This window comes from Curcuma longa, chromosome 14, assembly GCF_044706935.1.
Source record: "Curcuma longa cultivar G26 ecotype Majalengka, Jawa Barat chromosome 14, ITB_CL_G26_1.1, whole genome shotgun sequence".
NCBI classification, from domain to species: Eukaryota; Viridiplantae; Streptophyta; class Magnoliopsida; order Zingiberales; family Zingiberaceae; genus Curcuma; species Curcuma longa.
In genome coordinates, this window is record NC_133874.1 from 5,168,731 (window position 1) to 5,196,661 (window position 27,931).

General features: G+C 34.2%; 2 protein-coding genes across 4 annotated transcripts; one reads left to right on the top strand and one right to left on the bottom strand.

Moving 5' to 3' along the window:
* Positions 1 to 18: 18 nt before the first annotated feature.
* LOC141845151 (putative 3-deoxy-D-manno-octulosonic acid transferase, mitochondrial) lies at positions 19 to 27,137 on the bottom strand. Of its 3 annotated transcripts, XR_012603226.1 has the most exons (15): positions 26,901 to 27,137; positions 26,702 to 26,795; positions 26,380 to 26,422; positions 25,155 to 25,277; positions 24,166 to 24,285; positions 24,020 to 24,098; positions 23,742 to 23,858; positions 14,561 to 14,658; positions 12,068 to 12,158; positions 11,397 to 11,516; positions 10,843 to 10,913; positions 3,171 to 3,365; positions 3,047 to 3,075; positions 556 to 629; positions 19 to 472 (listed from the first exon to the last, which is right to left on the bottom strand). XR_012603226.1 is itself a non-coding variant. In XM_074733200.1 (14 exons), exons 1-12 carry the CDS (start codon positions 27,115 to 27,117, stop codon positions 3,177 to 3,179), a joined length of 1,362 nt encoding a protein of 453 aa, XP_074589301.1. In that variant the 5' UTR covers positions 27,118 to 27,137; the 3' UTR covers positions 886 to 1,031; positions 3,047 to 3,075; positions 3,171 to 3,176. The 3 variants fall into 3 exon arrangements, 2 of the variants coding, with proteins under 2 accessions (XP_074589301.1, XP_074589302.1); XM_074733200.1 differs by lacking the exons at positions 19 to 472; positions 556 to 629 and adding an exon at positions 886 to 1,031; XM_074733201.1 differs by lacking the exons at positions 19 to 472; positions 556 to 629; positions 3,047 to 3,075; positions 3,171 to 3,365; positions 10,843 to 10,913 and having other exon boundaries at positions 11,424 to 11,932.
* Positions 19,688 to 20,778, top strand: LOC141844766 (uncharacterized). The gene is made up of 2 exons (XM_074732761.1): positions 19,688 to 20,111; positions 20,206 to 20,778. Exons 1-2 carry the CDS (start codon positions 19,689 to 19,691, stop codon positions 20,776 to 20,778), a joined length of 996 nt encoding a protein of 331 aa, XP_074588862.1. The 5' UTR covers position 19,688.
* Positions 27,138 to 27,931: the final 794 nt, after the last annotated feature.

Genomic DNA, 27,931 nt, shown 5'->3' on the forward strand with positions numbered 1-27,931 from the left:
AAGCTACCCTGTATTTTGAGTGGCAATCATATCTTTCTACAAAACGCCCCAGTTCAAGTTGTAGTAATCAATATGTCATCAGTGATTTCTGTTACAATACAGCCCACTGGACTAATTGATGCATGAACCATAACAAGGGTCCATAAGAAAAATATTCATAACATGAAGATCCTGTCCCATTTGCATACAATTATGCTAACATTAGTCCAATTTGGCACAAAACCCTTAAGAATTTGACCTCCACTCCAAATTTAGCACTTGTACCATGGCAAGCTGACATATGTATCACCTCTACTAGCTCACTATTTCTTAGCATCCGTAATGCACATACGGGAGTATCCTCCATGGAACAAGCTTGCAGTATTCAAACCTAGATCACTTTATACTTTCTAAACACCTTGCTTCATCTCGTCTCTTCCTCCAAATAAGTAGAATAAGGAGGAATGTAGGATCGAAGTAGGGAATAGCAGAACTGCAAACAAAGCAATAAGTTAAGCATTGGTACCTACATCTAGTAACTGATAATTTCCAGAGGATTAGGGTGAATGGTATCACCTTACACCACATGGCAAGTTGAATGAAATGGCAAGCACTAGATCACCAAAGTAATTGCAATGTCTTGCGATACCCTGAAAAGGAGATGATTAAGTATTAGGATTTAGGATACAACAGCTGAAACTAGTGATCTACAGAATTAAGTATTAGGATTTAGGATTCAGTGGGAAAGCAAGCTCATTTTCAGAGAGGAAAAAAATGCAACTGAAGAGTGAGATGTAGGATCTAGCAAAACTAGTGCTCTATAGAATTAAATGGGCATCAAAAAGGATATATTATTCACATCTAGTCATATATTAGAAGGCTTGACAAAAGCAAACCCACCTCTTGAGTCTGGATGCAGTACAATACTTTGGATTAAGTAAGCCTCTAATTCCTCAGCAATGTTAGAAAAGGGACAAGTCGCTTGTGAGTTGTGATAATAACATTTCAGGTTGAGGTATAAAAATATTCAGATAGCCTGAGACATCTGGATCCTTGTAACAAGGAAACTTTTATTGGTCAGAATGCGATAGAACTGCACTTAAGTTAGTAGAGTCATGCATTCTAAATCTCCTGGATCTCCAGTAAAAGGCCTAGCGAATAGAAAGTAAATGAGTGAACATTTAGATACATTACCATTTGGATAAATATTAATAATAAACTCTATAACAAATGCATATGCTATCACTCCAATTGGTTTCTTAGCAAAAAAAAAAGAATAAGAAAAAAGAAAAAAAAAACACAAATTCAAGTGATCAGGGTTTTTAATTTATTTTTGAGTGAATTAGTAACTATCATTCAATTAATATTATCGTAGGTTCAAAATTTTCATTTTAAATAATCTAATTAATCAATTAAGGCATTGAGACTGGGGGACTTGACAAGCCATTCTCTTATTTGGATTTGGAAAGTCAACTTCCTACAAAATTGAACACAGCAAGAGCATTAAGCAGGATGGCTGGAATCTTGACATAAAGCCAAGTAATCGTCATGCTATTAATGTGCTAGTGCACTCCAAATGTACAATAAGACACTTCAATCTGAAGATTGATATTTGATAATCATGTTGCAACTGGAGTCTTTGGTTCATATGCAACAAACTATGTTTGTCTGATTAAATTCACATTATGTTCTGGTACATCCATAATCCATTAATCATTCATTCAGCACCATCTTGAAGGACAGAACATGGAATTTTTAGCTCACTTATTAGCCTTCCAGAAAAAACTTCTGCATCTTTTCAAACTAGCTTCTTGTTTCATAATAAACTCAGCTGGTTGAAGCATCCTAGCTTGTCCCCACAGAATTCAGGCATATCAACCTGATCACTTTAGTTCGTTGCTTGCTCTACAGCACATTAAACAGTTAATGGCAGGCCATACTACTTAGCTGGACGTAAATTAGATATGAATTAGAGTATAACATGGATACCTTGATCATGGATAGGACATACATGCTGATGCGCAACAGCAAGACCGATTCCTCTCTGTGATACTCAAGACCATTATTTGTTACATTTGATGTCATTGCTAGCAACTACCTACGGCAATGGAATCATTTAGAAGATACAGGTCTCTCATTCCTTTTAAACTACATACTGGTGAATCAGATGTTATTTTCCATTTCATATGTTATTTTCATTGAAGTACCTCACCAAGAAACAATTGCTCCTTTGATTGGGAAGATGTTTAAGGGCCTTTGTCACTGCTACAGTTGTGGCAATATCATTTCGTTCCAAAAAGCTTCATCCTGGTTCCAGAGTGATTACAAATAAGGAACAATGTAGTCCGCCAACTAGCTATAATAGTAAGGGAAGGGAGGTAGTTCTTTTTGATCAAATTAGAACAGAGAAAGAACATAGAAATAGAAAATTTAAAAAGGCTGATAAACAAAGAAAAAAGCTTAAAAGGACTGCTAAGAAGGTCCCCAAGCATGGATTTTCTATCTCAAATCAGAAACACAGTTACATGTAAAGCATCCAAAGTGAATGAGATTGACATGATTCATGCAGACATAATTGCAGTCAGCAAATGAGGCGTCCTGGGTTGTCTTCATACCCAAAAAAATTGACACGCTGCTCAGATTTATACCAAAGCTACTCTCTAATTCAGTATCCATCATAATAGTGATTCCCATCTCTCCCACATTCCCTCTCCACAGTAACCTATTGCAGTTATGGTGCCTCCGTTCTCTTTTGATTTTCAGTTCCATACTTCCATCAGTCTGTTACCAGTTGAACAAGCTGGCAGATAAACCAAACTTCCTAAAGTGCATGTGAATTAGCAAACTTGTATTTCACTGAAGTATGGGATTCCACACGACTGATTAATAACCTAAAGGCATGATTCAAGCTAAAGCAAATAACAGATCTTGCATTAACACATATAAACACAGAGAATTGTGCAATAAACCATAAATATGACAAAATCATCCATTTTATAGAGGACATATAACAAAATTATGAAAAGAATAGCATGATACACGTAAGCACTATTGAATTAACTCATACCCTAGGGTTCAACATCTTTGATCCTGTCCCTGCAAAAAATAAAACCAGACATTTCTTAAAAGGCGTTAATAGTCAACTCAGCATAACAGCAAATAAAAATAAGATTGTGTTATGTTGAGTTCACCAATGATCAGCGTTCTTCTAGTCTTCCTTTGGCCTTCTCTAGCACAATCGTATCTACTAGCTCCCAAACACGTTCCACAACTCCATTTGAGACAATTGAAAATGCATGTTTTGAAGCCATGCAGCATGCATCCAAGAAATTGGCATCACTAAGCAGCTTTTTCAATGCTTCTAGTAGTTCAAATTTATCTGCAACCTGGAAAAATATGGAGCTGAAGTGTATGATGGATAATATCATGATGACAACAATTATCCACATCATAACCTAACAAGGACAAGATCAAAAAAACTAGGAGCAGCACCAAGGTCAATACTGTCAAAGATGTTAGGCATAACAGTTGGGTTGAATTATACCTTACATTTTATCTCTTATGTTTATAAAATTCACAGTATCTATGTTGTCGATTATAGGTAATAAACATCTTAAATATTTACATAACTTTATATGCTTACCATCAATTCAGCAAACAATTTCTGCAAACAAGAATGATGTGTCAGTGTACAACATCATTTGTTATATCCAATTTGGAATCTACAAGTAAAATAGAAATGATTATATAACTAATTAATATTAATTACAAATAATTAGTCGGAGCAAACTAGACTTGATGATGATGATAGCTTATGAGTAATACTTACCTATGTGCACAACTCACACTTCCTGTATAATATAATATAAAACATATTTTATATAGTAAAGATGAAATAAGATCTTACTAAATGTATTGTGCAAAGTAATAGCAATATATCATTAGACATGAAGTGAACCAAACGATCAGTTCATGAAAACCGAAAATCAGGCTGTAGATGCATTCAAAACTGTTTTGCATAAACCAATAGAAGTCACATAACCAAGTATTTGTTGTTTATTTCATTAATCTATGAATTTGCTCGTCTTGGTTTTCTAATAATGTCTACATTTTAAAGTAGTAGATGAAAATCTTGAAAAGTATGGACATGCAATATTTTAGTATTTATTGGTTCTATAATTAATGCTTTTGAAAATAGTTTTATATTTATAGTAGTAGATGAAAATTACAAGATTGAATCTAAGATTCAACTGAATAAAATAAAATTAGTTATTAGCTGAATATATTAGCTAATATAGCTGTCATTCAGCTAGTTGTCAATTATCTTAATTATAGTTTCCTAAAATAGATTCTTTCGTAGGATAAATTCCTAGTTTTGTATATAAATATGCCTCACTCTTCAATAAAAAAAAATGATTTTCTTTTTATCTCAATTAATATGGTATCAAAGCATTAGAGATTCGAAATTAGAGGTTCCATATCCGCCATAACCTTCATCAACTCGCCACCCATCAGTCGTTGCATCTCAATTGATCTTCCTCCTCCCTCTTGGTCGATTTGCTAATCGTGAGGTTCGTAACTTCTAGCAAGGGCGTGCCTGTACGCGTCGGCGCATAAGTTAGTCTGTGTCATGTTGGTTTGAAATTTCCTTGAATTTTTCTCTTATTTGACTTCCTTTGGGATAAAGTCTTACAGTTGAGAATAAGTCTTCTATTGTAACGGATGTGATGTCTGTGATGTCTAATATCACCAACTATAAGCTAAATGGTTTGAATTATTTGGATTGGAATAAGATTGTTCGTTGTTATCTACAAAGTATTGATAAAGATAGTCATTTGACTAATGATCTTCATAAAGATGATTCAAAGCAGACATGACTTAGAGAGGATGCTCACTTATTCCTTCAGATTCTATTGATAGTGTGGTAATTGATTGATCAATCATTGTGAATTTATTTAAGAACTGATGGATTATTTAAAATTTTTGTACTATGGAAAAGGGAATCTAACAAGATCAATCTCTGATCAATTATTTTATAAAGTTCAAGAAAACATATGAGGAGCTTAATATGCTGCCCTTTGGCCTTGATGTGAAGGTTCAATAACGCATACGAGAGCAGATGACTATCATGAGCTTCCTCGCTGGCCTATCTTCTGACTTTGAGTCTACTAAGTCACAAGTTCTCTCTAGTTCTAAGATCTCCTATTTACAAGATGTATTTAGTCGTGCTCTCCATAGAGAAAGTACTACACCCGTTCTGTTTAGTGGTGCTTTGATAAGTTGCAATACTAATTATGTGCTTGAGAGATTATAGTCGTCAAGTTGGGTTAGGCCCGCCGGGTTGGCCCGCCCCGCCAAGTAATTTAGGCGGGTTGGGTTGAAATTTTATCAATCCATTTTAAGATGGATTCAGATGGGTTGGCCCGCCTAGACCCGCGACCCGCGTGGGTTGGCCCGTGGCGGGCTTGGGTTGGTCCGCGGGTTGAGAAAGTTTATTTATTTATTTTAAATTTTAAAATTAAAGTAGAAAACTCAATGAATTAGTGGGGTTGATCCATTCAAATTACAATTCAAGCTTAAAAATTATAATTCAAATTTAAAAATTTCAACTTAATCAATTTAAATTATAATTTAAACTTATAATTTTTAATATTTTTTTATTTTTTAACAGGCCTGTAAGTTGGCCCGCCTAACCCGCGACCCGCTTTGAGTTGGGTTGGGTCAGAGATTTCCCAACTTGTCAAGTTGGTGGGTTGGCCCGCCCCGCCCCGCCATATGATGGGTACGCCATGGGTTGGCCCGTTTGACAGCTCTATGAGAGATCAACTAATCATAGTGGAAACAAAAAAGGTAGCTCACAGGACTTTGAAACACGAATACCAAATTCTAGGTGGTATTGTATGCAACTACTATCGTAAGCCAGGTCATACAAAGTTTGAGTGTAGAAAGCTTCAGTACAAAAATCAACAAAAACACTTGGCCCATATTGCGTCCACTAATAATGCCTCTGATAAATCGATCTTTATCTCTACGGATGAATTTGCTAAGTTCTCACAATATCAATAATCACTCAAGTCTTCATCTTCCTCTATCATTGTTATTGTTGATTCAGATAAACACAATGCATGTCTTCTTTCCTCATCCTCTAAATGGGTCATTGATTTTCGTGTCACAGATCATATGACAAGTAATTCTAGTCTCTTTTCTACTTTTCAATCTAAAACTAGCACTTCTATCGTTACTTTAGCTGATGGGTCTCTATCGTGTGTGCGTGGGTTTAGCAGTATCAATCCTACCCCTTTGCTTTCTCTGTCTTCTGTCTTACATTTACCTAATTTATCCTTTAATTTGCTCTCTGTTAATCAACTAACTCATAATCTTAACTGTTACATCTCTTTTTTTTTTTTACCATTGTTTATTTCAGAATCTTTTGACAAAAAGATTTTGATAAAGGACATGAGTATAAAGGCCTCTACATTTTTAACACCGCTCCAAAATTCTTTTATTTGCTCGAGTGTCACTTCCCCTTTCGAGGCTCATTGTAGGTTGGGTCATCTATCTCTCTCTTTACTCAAGAAGTTTTATCCACAATATAATAAGTAGTCTTCATTAGATTGTGAGTAGTGTCAAGTTGTAAAACATCACCGTCTTAGTTCAAGTCCTAGAGTAAATAAACGTGCTACCTTTTAAATTAGTTCATTCTGATATTTGGGATCCTTATCATATTTTGTCAAAACCTGAATTTAGGTATTTTGTTACTTTTGTGGATGATTATTCTCATGTAATTTGGTTATATTTAAAGAAAAGTCGTTCTAAGTTATTTTCTCTGTTTTGTACATTTTGTGCTGAAATTAAAACTCAATTCAATGTGTTCATCAGTACATTATGAAGTGATAATGTCAAAGAATATACGTTCGATTTATTCCAATCTTATATGGGTTAGCATAACATGCTTCATAAAACCTCTTGTGTTGATACTCCATCCCAAAATGGTGTGACAAAACGTAAAAATAGACATCTTCCTAAAATTGCACAGACCTTTTTATTTCAAATGAATGTTCTCAAATCTTTTTTAGTTGATGCAATTTCTACAACATGTTTTCTCATTAACCGCATGTCATCCTCTGTTCTTCATGGTGAAATCCCTTACAAAATTTTTTTCCCAATAAGTCATTTTTTTTTTAACCCTAGGATATTTGGTAGCACTTATTTTGTTTGGGATGTTCGCCCGCATGTCACTAAATTAGATCTTAAGTCTTTGAAGTGTATCTTCCTTGGTTATTCTCGTCTTCAAAAAGGTTATACATGTTATTGTCCCAATATTAATAAATATCTTATCTCAATTGATGTTACCTTCATAGAAGACACACCTTATTTCCTGTCCTCACCTATTCAAACTCGTCAAAAGGAGGAAGATTTGTTAGTGTATTCTATCACATCCCCGCACCCGTCTCAGAATCAGCTCCTGTCAAGCCTTCTATTATTCAAGTCTACTCCAGATGTCAACCTCTTAATTCATGTCCTGCACCTACTCCTTCATCATCAGATCCAGTCCCGAGCTGATGATCCTCCTATTGCATTACGCAAAAGTAAATACCAGTGTACTTATCTTACTTCTTTTGTTTCTCATAAAGGCTTGTCGTCTTCCTCTTATTCTTTTATTGCTTCACTTGACTCTATCTCATCTTGGTTGTAAAGATGCAATGATTGAGGAGATGAATGCCTTAGATGACAATGACACTTGAGACTTGATTGATCTACCTTCAAGTAAACAGGTTATAGGATGCAAATGAGTATTTACAGTTAAAGTCAATCAAGATGGATCAGTTGTTAGATTGAAAGCCTATCTTGTTGCTAAGGATTATGTTCAAACCTATGGTGTGGATTATTCTGACACTTTTTATCCCGTTGCAAAATTGGCATCTGTTCGATTGTTTATTTCAATGGTCGCTACTCATTATTGACCTTTATATTAACTTGATATCAAGAATGTTTTTCTTCATAATGATCTTCAAGAGGATGTGTATATGGAGCAACCTCCTAGTTTTGTTGCTCAAGGGGAGTCAGGGAATTTTTGTATGGTTTGAAACAGAATCCTTGTTTAGTTTGAAAAGTTTAGTCAGATTTTTGGAAAATTTGATATGATGAAACGAAAGTTTAACCATTTTGTATTCTACAAGCAGTCAGAAGCTAGTATCATTCTGTTAGTTGTATATGTGGATGATATTATTATCATTGGAAGTGATACTACATGAATCTCATCTCTTAATCTTTCATTCATATTCAATTTCATACGAAGGACTTGGGGGTGCTAAAATATTTCTTGAGTGTTGAAGTTACGAGGAGTAAAAAAGATATATTTCTATCTCAGAGAAAATATATCCTCAACCTATTAACTGAGATAAGAAAATTGGGGCAAAGCCTTGTAGTGCTCCAATGACTCAGAACGTGCACCTCACAGGAGATGGGAACTATTTGAACATCTTGAGAGATATCGAATGTTGGTTGGGAAGTTGAATTACCTTACCATGACTCGTCCAGATAATGCATATTCGATTAGTGTTATTCGTCAATTTATGTCATCTCCAACAGTTCATCATTGGATAACATTAGAGTAAATTGTATGTTACTTAAAAGAAGCATCCGAACGGGGTATCGTATATGCAAATCATGGGCACATTCATATTAAATATTTTTCAGATGCAGATTGGGTAGGTTTCAAAATGAATAGAAGATCTACTTCTAAGTTGTTGTATCTTTGTTGGAGGAAATTTAGTCTCATGGAAGAGTAAGAAGCAAAACGTTGTGTCATGATCCAGTACAGAGTCATAATATAGGACTATGTCACAGCTTGTGAGATAATGTAGATATATCACTCTTGACTGAAGTAGGACTTAAAATTTCAGTACCAGCAAAATTATGGTGTGATAACCAAACTGCTCTTCATATCGCATTGAATCTTATGTTTCATGAGCGAACTAAGCATATTGAAATTGATTGTCATTTTATCCGTGAGAAAATTCAACAAAACTTGATTTCTACAGGATATGTGAAGACTGGAGAACAACTAGAGGACATTTTCACAAAACCTTTAAATGAGATTCAGATTATCTTTGTAATAAGTTGGGCATGATTAATATCTATGCTCCAACTTGAGGAAAAGTATTAGCTGTATATATCTATATATATTAGCTAATATAGCTGTCAATTAGTTAAGTTGTCAATTACCTTAATTATAGTTTCCTAAGATAGATTCCTAATTTTACATATAAATATGTCTCACTCTTCAATAAAAAAATGATTTTCTTTTTATCTCAATTAACATTAGTATTTAAAATTTTACAATATTAAAACTACTTCTTTGTATATTTTCTGATGAATATTCAAATGTTGCAAGTTACTATAGATAATAGGAAACTAGGAAGGTTATCAAAGTAAGAAAATATATATATATCAAATTATAGTGACATTTTAGCTATTTTATTCTATATCAAACTAGATCTAAAACATTGATAGAATATAAGAAAACAACAAATCCCACAAAAATTTTGAAATATTATCATTCACATCAGTTGATGACCAAGAAAGTAGAAGGATAGAAGAAAGCATGTTAGTCCCTACAACTTGAAACCTACTAAATGGATGTTATCCTTCCATTGAAGTTTATCCAAGACTAGATTGCTACTAACATTCAGATCTCTTAAGCATTTTGAATGCGTTAACTTAAAGTTCCTTTTTTTTTATCTTTCTTTACCCCTTTCACCTTTGAGTCTACTCTAATCTAACCACATAATTTACTAAGTTGCCTATCTCAATTTTCAAACATATTGTAACACAAATTTGCAAGGGCAGTGTGATATAGGCTCTCTGTAGTGTCTTCTCAAATAGAAAATATTCCTAACTTTTATTTTTTACAACAATTTTAATATTATTCGGCAGGATTTTAACAAGAAGCGATTAGCAGGGAACAGGGATCTAGAATCCAATTGGATTGTCCATTCTTTTGCTCAAAGTTTTCCTATAAGTTAATTGTTGGTTGCTTTCAGTTCATTTCTAACCACTTGGCATAGATTTCTCCCAGAATCATGGATATATATGCCTTTCAGGCAAATCATAATTGAGTTCTCTATCAGGCAAACGGCTTCTCACTTACTACCTCAGTTGAAGCAAGTGCCTTGATTGTCCTAAAGCAGAATGCTAGTCCAAAGGAAATTGAGGCACACATGGCTCCTCCCTGCTTCTGATACAAAGGTGAGCACTTGGACGCCTCTTACTTACAGGAGGAAAAGTCCAGCATTTAGTATTTGAATTGCAATAAAGAAAAACAATGTTCAAAGGGGGTAAACTAGATATAGAAGTTAGGCAAACTTATGAGTAATTTACAATGTTCAAGCAAAACCAGCAAGCCGTTATGAAGTATGTATTTAAACAAATACATTTTCTATCTTTTAGTTTAAAATATCGAAATCAAACCAAAACGATCATTTCGATACCGTATTCATGCCAATATAGTTTCGATATTTTTAAAATATAAAATATATTAACTAAAAATAAAAAAATTAATTTAAATATTTAAAAATAAAAAATAAAATATTTTTTTAAAAAATAATAGGATAATTTTAAGAGCTTTATATTCAAAACAAATATTTCTCAATTAAATAGTTCAATATTTATTCAAAAAATTTCGCCGATTTCGATTGTACACTTAGCTAATTTAATCCTATTTAATATCCTATTACACCATGAAACAGCATGATATAATAAGCAGCATTTAAGATTTATTGTTATCAAATCAAATAAAAAATGTTTAGAGATTATTGTAATACGAGAACAGAGAGATGAAGGAACAAGAAAACCTCAAACCTGCAGAACTGATGAACTAGCTGCTAGTGACATTCTAGCCAACATGTGGGAGAAATGTCCAACATGAGGACCTGTAAGTTGTCAAATATTAAGGTATCACCGCCTTTTTAGAACATGTTCTGTAATTAAAGTTCAAATAGAGGCAACAATTATTCAGTTCAAAACAGAATACTGAATCAATTTAATCTGAAATTTTCAGTTCAATTCAGTTGAGTATTTCAAATTAAATTTCAACGTTTAAAATGGCTTCTACAAGTTGGACACAGAACCAAACCAATACAAAATTTTGTTATCATTAAATTAATTCAATAGATAATATTAATTTTCATATTTTATTTTCCATGATACAATATATTTGATGATTAAAATTAGAGACTGTTATTTTCATTCAAACCGAACCAAACTGAGATACTTCAACTTGTTTTGATTCAACTTCGGCAAAACATTGATTTGGTTCCCATAACTAGTAAAAGAATTTCAGCTAATTTGTCTGGACTCAATTTCAATGGATAAGGTACTCTGATGGTGCATCTAAAAAAATAGCATATCTTTACCTGTTAAAACTGCACAACCAGCTGCAGCAGCCTCAGACACATTATGACCAGCTAAGCCAGGCAAAAAGGAACCTCCAATCACAGCAATCTTAGTAAATCGATATAGTCTTCTGAGTTCACCTGTATAATTTCATCAGTAAAGATCAACATCGTCCTTCGCTAAAACAACAACAAAGGATAACAGGCCACAAACATAAAAAAGGAACCAGTGAAGATGCAAGCTGTCGGGCTCAAACATAAACAAGATAATTTTTATCTATATGTGTGGATACCAAATTCAAGTTATACAATCATTTCTCTGTGAGGTTATGTCTTTTGACTCAATTTTCTGATGTCTAAAACACAACACATGCCCCTTAGCCATATATGTCCTGTTGCTTGTCATCAGTCTCTTCAAATTGGTACTAGTATACTCAACCTTAATTGGATTCATGTACATAACCAATATGAAAACAATAATTACTAGTTCAGAAACAAGAGCATTGTGGTCTTCAGAACTCCTTTATCTGAGACACTGAAGATTCCTGTAGAAAACCCTGAACACCACAAAGTAGTTAATGCAAAAGCTATTTTGATACTAAATAGTGCAGACTGCCTAGAATTATAGGCGCCACAAGAAAATTAACCCCAGAATTACGCCAAATAAATATAGAATGATATAAGATACCAACCCAAAGTGTCAACCACATATACGCTAGTGCTAGAAGAAATTTTATCCCTTCTAGACCTCAACGAAACATTCAGTCCCTGTTTATTCAATGCCTGGAAAAACAATGAAAATAAGTAAACATACTGCCTATACCTTGAGAGTGCTTGCATGCATGGTAGTTATACAAGTTACACAGCAAAATGAAACAGTATATGATAAGAAGAAAAAAAATCAGTAAATAAACATATAAATAAGAATAAAATTGCAATTTGTAAACATGTAAATCATATTCAATTCTACATGTAGCAAGCTTAGGATGAGGGATTTATCAATGAGATTTTCTCAACCAATTATTTCTTTTATCTTCATGGTACCATAAAACAAGACCTAAGCTCACCTATATAAACAAAAGGCCATAGTTCTCCCAAAATGTACAAAAGAACAACAATGCATAATGTTAATGTCCTAACTATTTAGTTCAGCTACTTGGATCCTTTCCGTCAATCAATGAGGGTGTTTTAATAGAATTCAAATCATTTGCATAATTAGTAACAAACATTTCTTAAATCTCTCCCTTTCCTCACATTATTAATTAATGCACCTAACCAATTTAACCGCAGCATGATGAATCTCCTTCAATATGCCAAAAGATATATCTAAACAAAATCACATGTCTCTTAAACTTTGGGATATTCAGCGAAAAATCAATGGAAGGCTTTCAAGACCCCACCCTATGGTTTTAAATGTTGACCCGTGCCGGTCGGCATGGGCGGAATTTATAGTTGTAGCCGCCAACTAGCATGACACCACTAGTTGCAATTGCAAAGCCGCAAGATCCGCTGCGACCACTCGACGGATTGCAGGGGCTGCCGCAACCTCACGGTGGAGCGCAGGTAAATAAAATAAAAAATTCCTTTTTTAAAATTTTCCTTTTTCTTATTTTTCCTTTTTAAAAAATCCTACCTTTTTTATTCATTTTTTCCTTTTTTTTTTCATTTCCCCCTGTTTTCATATTGTTTTTATCATTTTTATTTTTCCCACCGAAATTGTTTTCCTTCTATTATTATTTTTTGCATTCACTAATGGGAGAAAAAATAATAATTTTTTCCCTATTCATCTAAGGTTAATTTTTTCTCTTTTATGCTTCCACAAGGTAAACACTAAAAAAAACCACTTTAAAGATGAAGAATACAGATTATTAGAAAAAATATAATTTCTAATCTTATAAAAATATATTATTATTAACGAATTAAATTATTTTATATATAAATTTAATTTAATTTTAAATTGATCATAATAAATCCAAACTAAATCTACTTGGTGAACTTCGATTAACCTTAAATCAACTTTTACTCAATAAGGATCAAATATTTCACGAGATAATATCAAATCTAACTCAAAAATAAACATCTATAGTAATCAAATATTAATAAAATATTTTTAATTAATATATTTTATATTTAAAAGAGTCCCGAAACCATCTCGGCATGATACAATATCAAAACCGTATCATTTCAATCATAAACTGAAATTCCGGCATGATTCAAAATTTTAAACCTTGCCCCGCCCTACTAGCCAAATGGTGGCTTAAAAAGATCAAAGTCACGATACAACTAGTTGTGCTAGTCCCAACTATTTGGAAAAGGCTATATGAATTTTATACTTGCATTGAATTCTATGCAAAAACTCAGTCAAGATTTATGCTAATTGAAATTAGACAACTTCTATGTTGATTGTCAAGGACCAACAAAAACTTTTACCTGGGTTAGGCACCAAGATTGGTGGTTTAATGCCTTTAGTCATAATAGCTACACAAAAATATGCATATTTTTCACAATGTTTCAGAAGGTTAGACAAGTAATATAGATCAGTAAATCCGCAGATCTTTCAGTGCATGCATTCAACTATCTAAAGTAAATCTGCAGATCTTTCAATCCATACATTCAACTACCTCACCAAGTTTGAAATGTATAGCAAGGAAATTGACATTTACTAGCATACTAATGAACAATTCTTAACCAAGGGATGTACAGACCATCCATACAATTAATAGACTTTGGGGGTCTAGAAATTAAAGTTTAAATGTGAAAATAGAAGTATAGCAGAGGCCCTTGCAGCCAAACAAACAAGAAAGTTTAGCAATGAACATTCTGCATCATTTTTGAGAAATGTTGAAGGATTCTTTCAAATACTGTCAACTATCACTCTGTTGAAAAATCTTTGGTAAGACAATCTGGTACAACCATCAGGGAGTTGCTCCTACAGTACTACAGCTATAGGTTAGAGCCTAGAGATTCTAGAAGTGGTTCTAAATCAGTAATTAAAGCATCCAACAACCTAAGAGGTGTCTCTTACCAAATAAAACAATTCTGGTAAATCAAGTCCGGTGTGAATATGATATTTGAAGATAACCAAGTTCATCATACCTGTTTTCTAGTTCAGACTTGAAGTCAAAATTGTAGTTCTAAACCCTAAACCCCAATAAAGTATTAGAGAAAAAGTATGAGAAACATACCAGTGCAAGTCGTTGTCCATGTTGTGGATGCCTTGTTACCAGAATCATTACCAGATCAGGATAAATCATAATTAGTTCTTTGTGTACCCAGAGCATGACTGTAATTTAAGAAGCAATTGCATCAGTGAAAACGAACATAAAATAGGAATGCTGTCATTGTAAGAACCACCCAAAATACAAAATTTGCATGCTCAAAAGAAACATACTCATTGTAGCAAGAACACACAATAGGAAGGTCGCAATTGTATTTCATATCTCATAGACTAGAAAATATTTCTTTCCAGATTACAAAGGAAGTTTTGGCAGCAGGATGCTAATTTTCTAAAAACACTTGGAATAACTAATTGTACATGTTGTAGTCAAATGACGAGAGAAGACCACCCATTATGAATTTGCGGTTCTAGCGGCGGGGAAGGCTCGGCCGTGCTGATGTATTGCAGCAGTGATACATGGAATTAGAAAAGGAGAAGGTGACAAGGAGTGTTATTTGACTATAAGATGGGCATTCAATTACCAGGACCCAAAGGAAGGTCGCAGTTTTCATATCTCATAGACTAGAAAATATTTCTTTCCAGACTACAATGGAAGTTTTGGCATCAGGGTTCCAATTTTCTAAAAACACTTGGAATAACTAAGTGTACATCTCATAGTCAAATGATGAGAGAAAACCACCCTTATGAATTTGGGGTTCTAGCAGCAGGGAAGGCTCGACCGTGCTAGCCTGTTGCAGCAGTGATACATGGAATTAGGGAAGGAGAAAGTGACAAGGAGTATCTTATAAGGGTCTCTTCCACATATTATTTGACTATAAGATGGACATTCAATTACTCTTAAGAATTTTTTAAAAATTGGAATACAACTACCAACAGTTGCTTTGTATACTAGGAAGAAATGCTCCCTAATGTATAGGATATGAAATACATCAATGACCTTCCTATTTTGGGTTCTTGCTACGGTGAGTATGTTCCTTATGAGCTTGATCTTTGGGCTGAGATAGAGGATGGCAAAGCAGGATTACCAGAAGAGGTAAAAACAGTTGGAAGTATACTATAGCATGGCACGTGTGAAATGTAGGAGGTTTCAAACCCAAGTGGATTTTGTTTTTTAAGAACTAGTGAAGCTTCCCTAAGACGTGTCATGTCCTCTCCATTTGATCTCTTCCTTAGAGGCTTACATAATATTCATGCCAAGGATTATTGGATTTCTGATAGGCCTCATTGTTCTGTTTTTCCAATGGATAGAAAAACCTTTTTAACATTTCCAAGCTTGTTGGTTTGCTATTTCAAACTTCCTTTTAGTCGTCATAACAGCATTAGAACAGAAACCATTATCATAGCAAATCGAATGGCTAGAGTGACCTCAATATCTCTTGCACCAATCTGTTTAGCAAACTTGTTTAGGGCTTTAAGGGGTGTTTGCAAGGCCGAGACTTTGGAAGTGGCAAACACCTTTATTCCTCTACATTACTTAGGTGGTGGTGATTGCACCTTAACTTGACCTTGTGTAGGTGGAAACTTGCAAGCGAAGGAGTGTTTAATCATAATGATCAACCACAAATAGGATATAAAATGGACCTAGACATTAAATAAGCCCTCCATGTCAAAGAAAAAGGTTCTTATGTTTCCATATATTATGAGGAGAAGCATACCCAAATAGGGATATTTGATAGGCAAAGTGCATTTTTTTTCAAATGAAAGTACTTTGTAGAAAATGGAGATGTCCACATTCATGAGTCAATTACTGATGAATTTCTAGAGAAAACTTTAAGTACAATATTGATATGCTATTTGCATCCAATAAAATATAGCAAAGTGCATTTTTTTCAAATGAAAGTACTTTGTAGAATATGGAGCTGTCCATATTCATGAGTCTTTATTGATGAATTTCTAGAGAAAACTTTACGTACAATATTGATATGCTATTTGCATCCAATAAAATATAAAATATGAATTAAACATGTAGAAATCTTGATTATATGAAGCAATGTAATCTGAATCATAGTTATTTAAGGCGTGAGGTGCCCAAAAGCGCATAGGTGTTGTGGGTCCTGAGGCGCACGACGAAAGGTGAGGCACACGCCTTACCGAAGTAAGACACTCTAGATATAATGTTTGGTTAAGGGTAATCCATGATTACCTTGGTTATCCACCCAAAGTTATTAAATAAAACCCTGTTTGGTTTAGTTAATCGGTGATTCCCTAGTAATGTTATATTCCTGCCATGTCAGCCTACGTCAGCAAATCAGGGCATCTAACCCGGAATTGCAAAACCAAGAAAAATCTAGGTTTTGTTGGATTCCGGGGTTATCCTAATTTCGTTTACCAAATTACCCAGCCGCCGAAACCTACCGAAACCCAGCCGTCCGCGAAACCTACGCGAGCCCGCTGTCCCTCAAGCGAAAACCTCCGCGGCGAAAACGTTCCTCTCCGTCCCGAGCAAAAACCTCCGCGGCGAAAACGTTCCTCTCCCCGCGGCGAAAACGTTCCTCTCCGTCCCGAGCAAAAACCTCCGCGGCGAAAACCTCCGCGGCGAAAACGTTCGAAGCGTCTTCCCCTTCCGGCGAAACATTCGGTGAGACATCCCCTTCCGGCGAAACCCTAGCAGCGTCTTCCCCTTCCGGCGAAACATTCGTCCCGAGCGAAACCCTAGCGGCGCTTCCCCTTCCGGCGAAACCCTAGCAGCGTCTTCCTCCTCACGGTGAGTTTTTACCAACGCTTACAAATCGTGATTTGTTGTTCATTGCTGAAACCCTAGCAACTTGTTTCTGAAACCCTAGCAACTTGTTTCTGAAAGTTTCTGAAAGTTTCAATGTAGGTTGTTCATACAACTGGATTGTTATATCATTAAATTTTGTTGATTAAATCACTAGTCTTATATGAGTAGAACAGTTATATATAAACAAGTTCATTCGAATTAGTTTCTCACTTCTATTTAGATTTCCCTATCTCAAATAGAAACATGATTTGGTTAAGGCTCATGATGTGTTTAAAGAAGAAATGTAATTGTATTAACATGATGAGATCGAGTATTAATTAATTTAAAGTTGTTAGTAGTGTTAGAAAAAGATTTTATGCATGGTTACTAGTGGTAAACTGATTAGAGACTTGAGTAGAAGATAAATATTGTAAGAGATGGAGGGAGATAAAGAAAATTTTAATAAAATGAAAACGATTTGTTAATTATAGTTAATTATTATTAATGATACATAGATTTGCGTAGAGCTCAATAGAGGAATAAAGTCGATCCCAAATATATAGTGGGGTTACAACCTTGTGATGATAGAAAATTTACTTGCGGAGCTATTGTAGGTAACAAACAATTTCATATATATAACTACATATTTACTTCTACCGTTGGTTTTGTTTGGAGATGTTCATACTACTGGTTTGTTATATTTATTTGTTTGGAGATGTTTATACTTGCAACTGCTTTATTTTCATGATAGGTTGATATGGATCAATTAGCAGTAAGGCAAGAGATGGACATAATTGCTCTTATTATACGAAGGAAGAGGATGCAAAGGAAGTTATTGGTGCTTTTATTGTTGGCGGTTGTCTTAGCTAACAAGAGGAGTGCTAGGTTTAGGAGGAGCATATCATATACTCATCAAGCATTGTCTAGATATAATATTAGGTCTATAAACTTAAATGAAATGGTTTTTCATAGTGATCGACAATGTGTTGATAACTGTAGGATGGATAGAAGGTCTTTAGACAAACTTTGTTATATGCTAACGACTCATGGAAAACTGAAAGGAAATAAAAATATGTCAATTAGTGAACTTGTAATATCTTTTCTTCACATTATTGCACATAATGTGAAGAATAGGGTTCTAAAACGTCAAACAGCTAGATCCGGTGAGACAGTTAGTAGACAATTTCATTCAGTTTTGAATTCTGTGCTACGGTTACAACATATTTTGCTTAAGAAGCCTGAACCAATTCCAGAAGATTGCATGGATGAGAGGTGGAGATGGTTTAAGGTACAAGTATATAATTTTTATATATTTATTTTTAAATGTACACACTAAATTAATTTGATTTATGATACTTATTTGAGTGTAGGGTTGTTTGGGAGCATTAGATGGGACGTATATTAATGTCAATGCCCCAGCATGTGATAAACCTAGGTATCGAACCAGAAAAGGTGAAATTGCAACCAATGTCTTGGGTGTGTGCACGCCAAACATGCAGTTTAGCTATGTCTTACCGGGTTGGGAAGGATCTGCAGCAGATGGTAGAGTCTTAAGAGATGCTATTAGTAGGAGGAATGGTTTGAAGATTCCTCAAGGTAATTAAGTTATAATTATCATAAAATGGGTTGTTATTATATATATTAACACATGTTCACTTGTAATATAGGTTGTTATTATTTGTGTGATGCTGGATACACAAATGGGGAAGGATTTTTAGCACCATATAGAGGTCAAAGGTACCACTTGACTGAGTGGAGACAAGGATACCAACCAACAACAAGCAAAGAGTACTTTAATATGAAGCACTCTCAAGCCAGAAATTGCATTGAGAGGTGTTTTGGGATTTTAAAAGCTAGATGGGCTATATTGAGAGATAAGTCATTTTATGATGTTAAGACTCAATGTAGGATTATTTCTGCTTGTTGTATTCTGCATAATTTCATAAGGTATGAAATGACAATTGATCCGATAGAGAGTGAGCTGGATGCCCTCGAGTCAAATGCAAGTGATGATGATGCTGTCAATGATGGTGTTGATTTGATAAGACATTGTGAGACCAGCCCTGCTTGGACTGAATGGAGAGACAAGCTTGCAGATGAAATGTTCACGAGCTGGCAGTCATCGGTTAATTAAATATAATGTTCTGTCTTGAAATTTGGGTTTCTATGTATTTGAACTCTTTGATAATATTGTATTTGGGTTTACTACCCATTTCAATAGTTTAAACAATTTGCTTGTATCTGGATTTGATTAAGTTTGAACAATTTGATTGTATCTAGGTTTGATCAAGTTTAAACAATTTGGTTGTATCTTGGATTTATTACGTTTGAACAATTTGATTGTATCTGGATTTGTATATTATTTAATTAAATAATTTGATTATGTTTTATGCAAGAATAATGTGTTATTTGGATGGTTTAATTTCAGTTTTCAATGGAAGGACCTAGCCAGAAGAGGATTAAAGGAGTAGCAACTAACAAGGATGCACGAATTGAACAAGTAGAAAGTTCAATTCCAACGAAGTTGAAAAGAAAAACACCGAGCACTAAACACGTGTGGACAAAACAAGAGGATGCAGTTTTAGTAGATTGCCTTGTTGAGTTAAGTAAAAATTCTGCTTGGAAGAGTGAAAATGGCTTTCGAACTGGTTACTTGCTACATTTGGAGAAAGTCATGGCTGTTAAATTACCAGACAGCAATCTGAAAGCTACCCCTCATATTGAGTCAAGGTACAAGCTGTTGAAGAGGCAATTTCATGCTATCAATGAGATGCTGACTCATAGTAGTGGGTTTGGATGGAACGATGTTGATAAGTGCATCATTACAACAAAGGATGTCTTCGACGATTGGGTAAAGGTAACTTGTTCTATTTTTTTGTTTAATAGATCACTAACTTTCCTTTAAATGTAACTTTGGTCTGATAATTTTGTTTACTAATTTTTTAATTTAGAGTCATCCAGCTGCTATTGGTTTGAGGAATAAAGAATTCCCCCACCTTGATGACTTGATGTCTGTGTGGGGGAAAGATCATGCCACAGGAGCTAATGCAGAAACCCCAGCTGATGCAGTCGAAGAGATAAATCTATGTGATGAAGAGTTTGACACGGTTGATCTAGAAAAAGAAGAATATGTTGAAGGATTTGATGATGACAACCACAAGATATCTGGGACTCCAAGTTCATCTGCTAATCCAACAAACATAAGGTCAACCAGAAAGCAAAAAGGGAAGTCTGATGATGCTCTAGGTGCCTTGGTGGGAAAAATTGAAAATTTTATGACTTCTATTTCTAAATCTGATGAGGAGATCTCCAACTACTTCAAACAACAAACTGAGAATAGTCAAAAAAAACAAAAGATATATGAAGAGTTAATAGACTTTGCTGAATTTTCTGAGCAAGAAATTCTGGATGTTGGGGAGTATATTCTCAAGGATGGACACAAGCTTGACAACTTCTTCGCATTGCCAAAGATATTAAGGAAAGGTTACGTGCTGAAGTTGCTCTCTGAGATTCATTCCAAATGAAATAACTATTTGAATTAGATGCTTATTTTGGTAAACATTGTTGCTACTTATATTTTAGATATATTTTTGGATAGCCGTGCTATCATTTTGTGCACATTTCTTGGATGAATGTCATTTTGGATTGAACCTATTTGAATGTTTTCGATTAGATTGCTGTGTTTGTTTCCTTAAAATTAAAGTATGCAAATTCATTCTTGGATGAATGTCATTCTCTGTGTGGTGCAACCATATCCAGCTCTTCGAACAACTGAAACCATTCAATGTGCAGCAAAATCAGCACTCAAATCTGCAGCAGACTCTGCTGCCTGAACAATATAAAGCACAATCAATTTGGTCTAATCGGTACTTTGTGTGATACTTTATTTGAAGAAGATTTAATGGTAAGAAAAATGAGGTATTGCTGTTATAACTTTTGTTTAGAAAAATTCATACAATGATTAACTTTTCATTTGTGTTTGTGGGAGTTCTCCACAATGCTACCAGGCTGCAGGAACCAAGAATCTGCTGACTCGGTATCGGTATGTCACAGTTTATTCAGTATTAAATCTTTCAGTTTTCTTTAGTATGCTTCCTCCTTATTCTGGGAAGAAGTTATTGTTAGTGGATGAAGATGGATATTACATAATTTTGGGACGTAAGAAGTTATTGTTAGTTTATACATTTAATTGTATTTGTCACCTTCTTAATTCTTGAGTGATTATTGCTTAACACAAGAAAGGAGTGACAAAGCAGCTAGATATTCCATGATGTGAATGAGTTTATCTTGGCCTTTTGTTATGTGGCCATGCTACACTAGCAGCGTAAGTTGAGAAAAAGCCTAGTCAAAATTTAGCGGTGCACTGTTTGCATTTCATCATCAATTTAATTCAGCTGTGGTTTTTCTTCATTTCTGCTATATTTCTTGGATCCAAGGATCATGATGCCACGGTTTGTCAAATGCCAACTGAAATTGTCTCACTGTATTTTAATTGAGAATAATCCATATCAAGAAACACTATTTTATACCAAACATAAAACAATTTTGCTAGTACCTATCTTAATTGTGCATTTCAAAATTCACTGTGCATGAAAAGAAAGTTGAAATAATTCCGAATTGCATTCTAAATGCTGCAGTTGTCAATATGCAAATACTACATGCTTCACACATATACCATAAAAAAATCCTTGTTCTTCAGTAATGCATCGTTTAGGAATTTCTATTCTGTCATAAGCTTTGGGCAGGTTGCTTACAGATAAAAGATATTTTGAATACATATATGCTGTAAAAATCATTTTCACCATCATTTGTTCCTCTGATAATTTGAATTCTTAACTATGATTGCTTCAGGTTTGTATGTCAAAAGGATTGGGTGCTCCAGTTGGATCCGTCATTGTGGGCACAAAGGAGTTCATTACAAAGGTAGATAAACCTATGGGGACCTTTTGTTGATAGTTTGTTGGTGCATGCAAGGATCCCTTTATGCTGATTGCCACAGAACTTCTTCTGGGAAGCTGCATGTCTTTTGTTTGTTTGTTTGCTTATGATTGATCTACCAGTTTGTATGAAGCTAAAGTTGGAAGCTCTTTGTGATCGTTTCTTCTGTATTTGTTGTTGCTGTTCCATTGCTTTGTATGAAGCTAAAGTTCTTTCTCTGTATTTGTTGTTGCTGTTCCATTGTCTTTGGGAGCTTGAAACTTCCATTTGAGTTTGAAAAATATTTATTTTGTTATCTTTGAATTATTATTATTGTAGAGTTAATATTATCTACTTAAAGTGTGCTATGTGGAAATTGAGCTGATTTCATCTTTTTTTATGTTGTTGTGGAGTGTCTAGAGTGGATTATCGTAGTCATCGCCGATCCAATTCAGAATTGCAGTGATATGTCATCGAAATTGTGGTCGATACCCAAACTGAACGGATTTTTGGTTTTCAACTCGATCGCAAGAGGGGCATCTAATTCATCGGCTTGGTTTCCAACTCGATCGCATGACGAGCATATAATTCAAAATTTTAAAATTTATAATATATATTATATTATTAATATTATAATGAATAATTTAATTTTTAAAATAATTAAATATCAAATTAATTGAATTGTAAAAATGATTATAATTGAATTAAACCAAACAAGTAAATAAGGGTAATATAGTAAATGTAAAAGTAAGTAATGTATTAAAACCTTCAACCAAACAAGGTTTTGTCTCATTACCTAGCATTAAACCAAACAGCATTCAACCAAACAAGGTTATGTTTTATTCCCTATAACCTTGGTTATGTGATTACTTGGTAATCACATAACCAAGGTAATCACGGACGACCCCCAACCAAACGCACCCTTATCATCTTGCTGATCTTCTCTTAGTTCCTTTTGATGTAGTTGCCCTTACTTCTTTTGAAGGAGATGAAGCTCAAGATCTAAAATTGTAGGCATCTTCACCAACTCCAGAAGCTCGTGCAACTTCACTCCAAGTCAAATTTTCATTATCAAATACAAAATCATTTGCATTTATACGTCTCGCTTCAATGAAGTGAGAAAAATCACGGTCCCTGTCGCCTCTCACAAGGCGCGCACTTCTGGCTCGCCTAGCTGCGCCTTACGCCTAGGCGCAGCCAAGCAAGCGCCTTTAATAACTATGATCTAAATGCTATGAGTACCAAATGAATATGAATTAGAGTAAATGAGTATGAATAACACACATTTTAATTGTGTATGGGATATCCAACAAAGTCATGAAAGCATAAGACACTCTATTGTGTTACATGGAAAAGACAATCACAGCAAGTATTTTAGAATCTTATTACACAACGACTATAGATAGAACACAATATTTATCTTCCTACCAAAATGTTTGTTTATATTCATGCTCATGGTTGGCCCAACTAACATAGGAGCAGAAAAGACAATTAGACGCTAAACAACAGCATGTGATGAGTAATGACCCAATAAATGTCAAGGAAGTACAGCAAGGTTCAAAATGCCAACCTTTTTCTTCACCCTCATGTATAGATGCTGCTATCCAAACAGGTCTATCGGTTAGCTGTAGCTGGAGATCATTTATCTTCTTAGCATCTTTCCCAAGGACATTGAAATCGCCTACAGCTAGATTTCAATGAACTTATATGTCAAATTTTGACATATTAGCAAAAAAAATGTAGTAATCTAGAAAGAATTACTAAGCTATTTGCATTGGTAGAGTACAATATTATAACTGATGAAGAACAAACCAATGTATGATTGATTTAATAGATTTGAAAGTATACCATATTTCAAATCACCAGCAAAATGAATGATATTTGGTGATGCATTTAGTAACTGAAACCGAACAGCTTGAAGAGTGCTCTGAAATAATTACAGTAAACAATGTAAAAGCAAACAGATTATGATGTCAGAAAAGAAAAGTCTGTACCAACGGAACCACCAATGATGTCTTTGACAGCATCAAGGAGATTAAAGGCAGTGCGAATAGTTTCGACCAACGCTTAAAAGACTTGCATGACATCCTAGCATTTAAAATTGTCACTGGAATCTGGGAAAAAATATAATCATTTAAAACATGCACATATTAAGTTATCACAGAAATTAGCATGACATCATAAAATAAAAGAACTAAATAGAAAACTCAGAACATGTCTAATGATAGAAAGGAAACAAAAGATAATCAATTAAAATAATATTAGCATTATAGAAGTATGAAGATGGACAATCACAAATGCGCACAAGAAAAATTCATAAATAATAGGCATTGGTTTCTAACATGGACAACCAAATATAATACTCTATAGGAACATGAAATGCAAACCTTGTCAACAGGCCTACAAAGTTACTAGAGCATATTGAATATTAGCCCCATAGTAATCATGTCATTTATCTCTCAATACCCTCATGGGAGCTAAACTTGTTTGCTTCATCTTTCCATTTCTTATGAACTTATAATTTATGCAGTACAATTATAATTTATGCAGTACAATAACAGAATGTGAAGCGTAATTTTAAAAAGCAGCTGCCAAGGGAGTTTCACTAGGAGCCACTTCGCATAGTGGTTGAGTGGTTCCCTGCTAGTCGGTCTTTTTAATCCAAGAGAAAAAGTGCTTTTAAAAAGCCAACCTTTGTTATGATTTTTATTTTCTTAGTTACAATATAAAATATGAAATATCTCGTTGTTACGTATGTAGTACTTATTTGTTAATTATAACTTCTATATTAGTGATCAAGACTTGATTGATCAAGCATACAATTATCATATTATATATAAATATTCCCCATTCTTAATTTAATTTACTTCTTATTTAACATGTATTGTTTGGGAATCACCTAGGCGCTAGGTAGTGGGACAACTGCCTACCACCTACAACCACCTTTTAATACATTGAAGAAAAGTTCCAGAAGTTTAATCACCCCTTTATTTGCAGCAGATATAACAAGGTTGGGCCAGAGTTCACTTTCCATCAGAAAGACAGCAATTGGTTTCCAGTATCCCAGAAGCTTATCCACTACTGTAGGAGAATCAAGAGGAGAAAGCTGAAAAAAAAAAAAATCATTGTCATTATTGCAAGAAAAATGCATGCCAAACAGAAAGAAACTCCATTTTGGAATCATAAAATCTTATGGAATTACAATTCTTACTTTTAATATTGCATGACATTTGAGTGTTTGGTAAATAAAATAAATGAATATTAAAATTCGTTATGAAAGAATATAGAAAATATAAACAAGATAAAAAATTTAATTGGTCTAATTTGTGTTGAATTCTTGAGAACTCATGAGACTATTGATATTGAGACAACTAATTTAGTCTCACATGAAGAATTGTAACTTTGTGTGCTAATGAAAAGGTTTATAGCCTTAGATGAGTAAAGTGTGAACTATCATTAGCTTAGATTAAAGCATTTTTACTCAGCGGTTTGGTCTAAATAATTAATGGGTTTCTATTTGAAGCAAATTATGGCACTTGGTATTGGAGTTGGGGATGGCAACAGGTACCCGAGAATCGAGTATTTGCAGGTACTCAACCATTTAAGTCAGGTTTGGATACCAAAGTGTGCTTAATAACTGAGTTCTTCTTGGAAAATGATCTTATTTAAAATAGAAAATATGTGGAGAACCCTCATATTTCACTCGAAATCATTAATTAACCAATTTGAGTAGCAGTTAGTCAATCAAGATTGGATCGTTTACAAAAATGCATGTGCACATGTTTTTTTGCTTCAATAAGTGAATTACCACTGATTTGAGCTTAAGCATTTTGGATTAGTGCATGGCCCTAACAAATTAATTTGGTAACTTCCCTTTTTATTTGAGTGGTTGTAACAACTACAGTTCTCCACAATATAATATCAACCATACCTCCTTTCTAGGATTTGAAACATGAGAAATGAAGTCCTAATTCTTACTTAACAAAAAAGATTCACAATTCTTAGGGATAGATTATTATTATGGAATTTGAATTTTTTTTTAATGGGTATTGATCCAAACAAGATAGGCTACCAAACTGCACTCTACAAGTAAAGAAAGGGCAATCATGGACAAGTAAAATGATTCAAACTCTACAAGTAAAGGAAGAAAGGGCAATCATGGACGCTTAAAATTGAATGTGAAAGAACAGAGTGACCATTTAGCATACCTGATAAATGACACGATCTGGAAGCTGATCCTTGATGACTTCACTGCAATAACCACAGACAAAGTCATAATGGAGTGTAAAGTTACACTACAAGTAATAAGCATTCTACAACAGATGCATAAGACATCCAAAAAGCCTAAGGAACAATAGTAAAATAAAATAAAAACAAATCTAAGGCCCAAGAAACCCGAAGTTATTAAACGCATAAAAGATGTATCAAGCTAAGGCCTAAAAATATTCCACCATCATCACTGGTGAAAATAAAACGATGTCCAGGCAAAGAAAATTATTTCGAAAAATAAGAATAGATGGCAGTTCATACAATGCTGAGATCGTGGTGGTCGTCATCAAGACATGGAAATCGGGATGCTGACGAATGCAGTGCTTGATCACAGGGATCGCCATCAATCCCTCGCCTGAAAGGAATCAAAATGATTAGGGCACGATCATAGAAAGACAGTCGAAGCCTTGCAGGAACGGAGAGAGAGAGAGAGAGAGCGCGCGCGAAAGAAAGCTTCTACCTAAAGAGACAGCGTGAAACCAGAGGAGGGGACCGGGAGGCCGGGGCGAGGAAGGGTGGCCGAAGCGCTCGGGCCAACGGGAAGGGTGCTCCAGGCCGCGCAGCTTCCTCCATTGGACGAGCGCGTACATAAGCGGCGATGCCATTCGAGTTGCCGCTCTGTATAGTCCGTACACCAGCTTGCCTCGCGCTGCCATCGCCGAGCTCGACCCCTCCATCTGCCTCACTAGGGACCGGCAAGGACTAATGCTCTGTTGTTCGGGTGGAGTGATCCATGAAAATTAAATATATAAAATTATAAAAATATTTTTATTTTTTAAAATAAATTTATATATAAAAAAATATTCATAACTCATCAAATATAAGATTTTTTTTATTAAAATCATAGATATCAATTAAAATTAATATTTATAACTTAAATAAATAAAAAAATTTTAAAAAATAATGAATAAATACAATAAGTACGTAAAATATAAAATTTATATACTTTGGTATGATAAAAAATAAATTAGTATTTTATATATATTTTTATAAAAAATTTCTAATATAATAAAGAAACAAAAAGATTATGCTCGGTGAGAAATTTAAAAAATTTAAATTAAATAAATTATTTAAAAATTAATATTTTAAAATAAAAATAAAATTAAAATAAATAATATTTAAAATTATCTTTCTTTTCCTTATACTCCCAAATTAAAGTATAAAAAAATCTCCATAGATAAGGAATGTTAAAATTTACCCTTCTCTCCTCTTTTCTCACTCCTTTCCAAACAAAATTTAAATTTTTCTTCCCCTTATCTACCTTTCCTTCACCTCTCAAAGCCTAAAGGTGGAGGACATCACTATAGTAATTTTGCCCCCCCCCCCCCCCCCCCCCCCCCCCCCAAAAAAAAAAAATCTAATTTTATAAAAATATCTTGAATTTTTTGAGAAGAATAAAAAAAGGCCACATGTTCAAAATCTAATTTAAAAATAATGCTAATAATATTAATCCCCACAAGATTAAAAAAATAACTTTTATTTTTATTTTCA